The sequence below is a fragment of the Tyto alba genome, unplaced genomic scaffold (genome assembly GCF_018691265.1).
Source record: "Tyto alba isolate M040663 unplaced genomic scaffold, T.alba_DEE_v4.0 Super-Scaffold_2, whole genome shotgun sequence".
NCBI classification, from domain to species: domain Eukaryota; kingdom Metazoa; phylum Chordata; class Aves; order Strigiformes; family Tytonidae; genus Tyto; species Tyto alba.
Window position 1 is genome coordinate 56,881,260 of NW_024881282.1, and position 6,286 is coordinate 56,887,545.

The 6,286-nt window shown below is 47.4% G+C and overlaps 1 protein-coding gene across 1 annotated transcript; it reads right to left on the reverse strand.

The window, feature by feature from the left end:
- Positions 1–609: 609 nt before the first annotated feature.
- Positions 610–5,202, reverse strand: LOC116963364 (prolactin-like). Its single transcript, XM_032999854.2, is given in 4 exon segments — positions 610–1,111; positions 2,804–2,983; positions 4,416–4,535; positions 4,648–5,202. Coding segments are annotated over 4 exon segments (843 nt in total). The 5' UTR covers positions 4,999–5,202; the 3' UTR covers positions 610–919.
- Positions 5,203–6,286: the final 1,084 nt, after the last annotated feature.

Sequence of the window (6,286 nt, forward strand, 5' to 3'; positions counted from 1 at the left end):
TAGGATCTAAATGCAAAGATGTTTTGTTTTATAAACACCCATCAGCACCACCCCACTGCTAGGAAAAGGTGACTGCTATAAAATACCTGACAGCTTTCAGATTTTTCTGTGCTAGGGAGTTTTTTGTCATTACTGTAAAACCCAGTCCCTGTGTCAGCACGTGTTATGGCAAAGAGCCTTACTGCCACATGAGCCATGCCCAGCCCTCAGACTGAAGTGGTATTTGGACCAGAATTCTGACTCACCTTTCATACAGAAACTTTTTTTTCAGGAGTTTCCGCTGAAATCACCGAAGCCATTACAGCTATAAAAGAGCATTCAAAATGAATAAAAGTGCTAAGAACTAGATCTTACAGGGGGACATGTGAAGGCCCATGGAAATTAGTAAGAAGCATGATGTGAACATAAAAGTCTACCGTGGGCCCTACAGTTACATGAACTGATTGACAGCAATACCACTCTTCAGTGTTGAGTAAAATTCTGCAGGCATGTATGTTTGTAGAAATGGGGGGGAAAGTTTGTTCATTTGTTTGGGGTTTTTTACATAAAAATACACTTTATTGGTAGTATATATGTGTATTTGTACCAAAGTTTAAAAAGCTGAATTTCACTTGCAACTATCAATATATCTAAACTGTGTGAATAAGCCATAATTCAGTCTGTCACAGTGTAATGTGCAAGGATATTTATTTATATATTGCTAAAGTACTCCTTTTTATCTGGTGCATTAACTTACATACACACATGATGCTTTATTTAATATTTTATCTGCATAGGTCAACTGTGTCAAGTAGCTGCCAAAGAATTTCAAGACCACATTCCTATTAAAATTACTGTAAATGTGATAATTTTAAAATTCTATTTTTTTTTTCATGTTTATAAAGAACTTGCTGAAGACTACTTGTCAAGACATTACAACTCAACAACTATTTTCTGGCATAATCCTACATTTAAGAATTTTTAAGTAGCTTTGTACTTTATTGGGGTCTCTCCTGAAACAGTGAATGAAGTCACAGTCACTCATGTTTGCTTCATTACTAATTGATAAGGCAGTGGCTTCACATGATGCCATTCCATTTAATGAATTGCTGATGATCCCCATTGACTGCATCTGGATTGAAAATGGGAAAAAAAGTACAACTCCTAACTACACATACAACAGATCTTTAAAATACTAGTTGCAGAAGTCAACCGAGGCATCACTATGTTGGGCTGTTTGACTCCAGACCTCTCACATACTTACTGAAGATATACGTAAAGCTCCTTACATAGAATAACATTGTCTTTTTATCATGATGGTATTGATACAACCTTTAGACTAGCCTGAAATGATCCGATACACTAGCAATGCAAGAGTAGCAGGGTATAACCCCATCTAAGTAGAGGAACCCCTGATTGGTAATCATTATTTCCTCTTGAAGTAATACAGCAAATCAGTCTTGATATTTTTGTAGCCATTTATTTTAAAGACTTTTGTGAAGGGAAGTTTTTACTTGAGCGTTCCCCAGCGCTATTTAACCTGGTGAACTCTGCAGACAGTTACCACCTCCCAGAGTAGGATCTTCACAACAGAACCAGGCTTAGAATTAGTGTCTTACAGTTGCAAAATATTGGAATGCATCTGCATTGTTTGCTTCATTTTTTAAATTATATTTCTACCTTGTGGTATGCCCATAGTACAGAGAGGTCAAAACTTCAAAGCTTTCCTTTCTAGTAATTCCTTCAAAAGTGTTTTAGAGAGATAAAATCAGGTAAATATACCAGAAGTGTGTAGGTAGTTTAGAGTTTGATGGTTTGCTTCAGTCACAGAATGAAGCAAAGGTCAAGCTTTGAGGCTGAATACCTCTGAACTTTAAGGCCATTTTAACACAGAACTGCGGCTGCACATCGAAGATGGACTTTTCATTTTTAACTCTGAGTCACCCTAATCAGGGCTGCATTTTAGAGCAGGGTGCAATTCCTCCTGTTCTAGTGATGAGCTGCTTATAACTTTAAAGCTTGTATTCCTCACCTGTGTTCATAAAGCTGAAAGGTGATCTACAAGTGCAAGATATTAGTTCATTATGAACTTTTTAGTGAAACAGACATCTTGGCAGTGTAGCCATTTCAGAGGATGGACACGCAGCCCTCATTTGTTCAGCCAAAACTACAAATAAGTTTAGATATGAATGCACAAGAAATACAAAGATCAGGACTTCTAGCTAGTAATGAGAAGACAGAAATGGAAATAATTAAAAATTACATCCATTCATTTATATATGATCTGCCAGAATTTGGAATGGAGTTTTGAAATTGTTTTGTGACTGGCATCTGACTTAAGCAATATCACTGTTGTCTTGAAGAACTTATCCCAGCATAAAACTGTTGCCTTAGGAAGGAGCTCTTGGCAGCAGACAACAGTGATGTTTGAATTACTTAGAATGTAAATCCAAATGAGACTGAAACCAATAATTAAGTTTGTCACAGTCTACCCACATCTCCTCTACTGCCCTAGAAGAGCCAAGTAATTACTGGCTCATATATGAAACTGTAAATGGCTCTAGTCTTTGTACTTGTGTCTTTCATATATTTCATATTAATAAACTACTGCTCTACACATATGGACATATCTAAAGTCATCTAGGTATCTGCCAATCCATAAATTAAGTCACATCATTGGACTGAAAAATTCCTCTGTCTGTAACAAAGTCCAGCATTGCTGGATCAGAGCCTCTCTTGGCATTAAGGCTACAGCCCAAGTGAGAGCAGACGTTGCTCCCACAGAGTCACTCTCACCACATGACTGGCATAAATAAAAGCTTGCCTTTTCTGTTACTTTCTCAACTCCAGTCTTCAGCTCATGTACCATATTGCTGATTTGCTTCGCTTTGCTAAGGCTGTCATCAGGTAGCTCTTGATGGTGTTCAATATGCTGGTTAAAGGGGGAAAGTGGTTCTTTCCAGGCTTGCAAAAGTTTCAGTATCAGGTGAGTTAGTTCTTCTCTCTTACAAATTAAAACAGTAAAGAATTTCTTTGTTAGTTTGCAGGAGGTCATAAAACACTGTTAGACAGTCTCACTGTGAATTCACAGTGGGATTAAGATTTACATCTGCAATTCAATAGCTTTCAAATATTCAGAATTTAAGGGCCACTTTGTCTCTGGTTATTTGCTTATATATAAGCAACACCCAGAAGTTGTATTTGTCTTGTTTTCAGCTTTCTCAGACTCCTAAACTCTGCAATACCTAAAACTGTGAATAACAGCATTAGCAAAATGGTGGTGTTCCCGTCAAATTTACTCGGTACTGAAGAAGTTTTCAGGAACTCCTAGATGTCTCAAGAGCCCAAGAAGCCTCATCTAGACATCTTTGTTTGCTGGTACGGAAGTGCAGGTGTTTCCTCACACCTGCTGTGGTCGTAGCTGTGTGGGTTAGAGGTTTGCTGCAGACACACTTCCCGGAAGATGCCCGGGGGTCGGGACAGTTGCTTCTCTAACAGAAACTCAGTGTCCCCAAACCCTCTCTTGCAATACAAGTTCAGAAGCAAGGCTGACTGGTTAAAGCTTCCTAAAGCAGGCAGGGCCTCACTGCCCATTGCCCTTCCAGGGGAGCTTCCAGAGGTCTTGGGGGAAGCTCCTCACTCCATCACAGCCTAAGAGCAAAACGTTAACATTTGTCTCCATCTGTCTCCTAGAGGCAGAATGTTTGCTGCTGCTGTGTTGTCGACTTTACAATCTGCTTTTTCTGTCTAAAGAAACTCTTCCTGCTCTTCTCTAAACTAATAATGATTTTTTTTTGCCTCTGACATTACATCTGTCTAAAACAATTTGCTGTTCTTTTCCCCTTACCTAACTACCGATTCAGAGATAATGGCTCTTATTTCTTTCTCCTGATTGCTTTCTGTACTTTGCAGCGACACTGATTAATTTAACTTATCTGTCACATGCACAGTTTTCTAAGTTTCTGTTCCACAGAGACTGCCACAACAAAATCAAAGGGGTGTCTGCCTGTTGGTCATTTGGACAAAATACTACTGCAATACCCGTATTATAACTAATAAATGTGATCTGAGCCTATGTAACTATATACAGTGTTTAAAATACAACAACCTAATGCTTCATATGCAATACCTCTGTCATGTGCACCTGTTTGGGGCCAAAACTTACCAGTTTCTTCAACTGAAGCTGTTGATAAAGCACCAAAGGCATAAAAACCTCTTTGCCTATCTCCAGCTCGAGCGGGGTGGGGGACCCCGGCAGCGTGAGGGGTGACACAGCTGGGGTCTCTGAGGGGACGGGGGGTATTTTCCCCTTTCTTGAGGGGGGAGAAAGGACGCGATGTGACCCGGGGAGCCCCCTCCCAGCCCCCCAACCCCTCGGGTGTCCGCGGTACCCCCCGCCCGCCCTGCCTCCGCCCGCCGCCGCCGTTCCCCCTTACCGGAATTTTTTTGGGGCGTATTCTTTGCCGTTGGGGGGGGGGGGGGGTCAGCATCCCCGACGTGTGGCACTTCCGAGCGGGCTTCCCCAGCTCATTGTCACGGGGAGGAACGCGTTTTTCCTATGGGGGAGAAAAACCTAAAGAGGCACCGAGAGCAGCTCCCCCCCCCCCCCCCCCCCCCCCGCCCCGCCGACAGCCGCTCCCGGGGCGGCGGGGCCGGGCCGGGCCTCACCAGCTCGGCTCAGAGCACCGTCGAGAGGCTGCGGGTCCTGCCCGAGTGCCGGATAACCCGCTCGACGAGACCTGCCACGGTCAGGGGGCGGCAGCCGGCGCCCCCCGGGGCGCAGCCCAGCAGCCCCGGTAGCCCCAGCGCCGCGGCGGCACCCGCGGAGAGCCCGGCGGGGTCGGGGGGGCGCGGAGCTTGAGGGAGGGAGCCCGGTCCTCTCCGCGCCCCTCCGCCCCGCTCCGCGCCCCGCCGCCCGGGCGAGGGCCGTGCCCCCCCCCCGGAGCCCGCTGCGGAGCGGAGCGGCCAGAACCGAGCGGCGCCGGCGTTGCCCCCCCCTCCCCCGCGTCCCCTCAACATGCCGGGTGGGGACGTGCGTGGCGTGGCGGGGATCTCCCGGCCGTGACGGGTTCCCCCCTGACGTGCGCAGCCCGCGGGCACCGTGAGAAAAGGCGCCCGGCTCGGGCGGAGGGCGGGAGAGTTCCCCGCAGCACCCTCCGCCCCCGGTAACCCCCCAGGATCCAGCAGAAGTGGGTGTCCCGGGCTCTGTGGTGGGGATGCTGCGGACCCCAGCCGGGCCAGGGCTGCCCCGGTGTCGGTGTCACAGCCCCCCCTTCCCTTCGTGGGCAGGGCGGGGGGCGGCTCCTGCGCCCGCACAGGAGTGGCGTGGCCAGGTCTGTGCCAGCACGTCCACTGCAGTCGGGGGTGTGTGTGTGTGTGTGTGGGGGGGGGGGGGGGGGTAAGGGTGTGAGAACGGAGACCAGGCAAATAAACTGCTCCTTTCAGCGATAAGGGGGGGTTTATACACAGACAGCAATGAAGGGTGGGAGAGAAGTCTGGCCTCATGACATCCATCTCTTAACCATCTCTTCTAATCACACGGTTGAGATCAGATCCGCTTTCCCTGCTCCCTTGCAGGCGGTCAGAGGTGGGTAAAACCGCTGAAGGTGCGATTGCTGGTGACTGCACGCTTGGTGGTGCAAGCGTGCCTGAAGACGGTTGGTGATGTCCCATGTGGCTCAAAGGTTAAGGGAGTAACACAGCAAAGTGCTCCGATCAGAATCCCCCAAGGGGTGCAAGTCCTATGGCCTCAGTTGCTGCTCTCAGTTTCTGGGCATGAGATCCTGAGCAGCCCTGCAAGGGAAGCTGAGATGCTTGTCATGAGGCTCACGACTGCAGAGCTGCTTCAAGCTGACCAACGGGGGAACCTGGGCACTGGGTCTTACTGCTGTGTTTTCTGGGTTTTGGCACCCTACGGCTTTGAAATCCAATGGGAAAAGCTCAGGGGCTGCTAAAGCTGGAATCAGACACCTTCTCTGCCTGTGGGTATGCAAGCTGAGGTTGGCCGGGGGACTGCTGTCAGCGGTTGCTCTTGTGACGGGGAGAATGAGTCAGCTCTGCCCTTCTTGTGGAAGTTTTTCACTGCCAAGGGAGCAGCCCGCTTAGGAATGAGGATACATCTGATGTGACATTGTCATCTACGTGACATTGTCATCTTTCCTCTGTGACTGCCCCAGACACTATGCTATAGCCATGTATTCGTTTTCTAGCTGCTGAATCCCAATTTCCTTTATGGAAAATGGAAGGACCATACCTCCACTAGAATGATGAACATCCCTCTCCCCCACCTCTTAAGGACAGCTGGGTG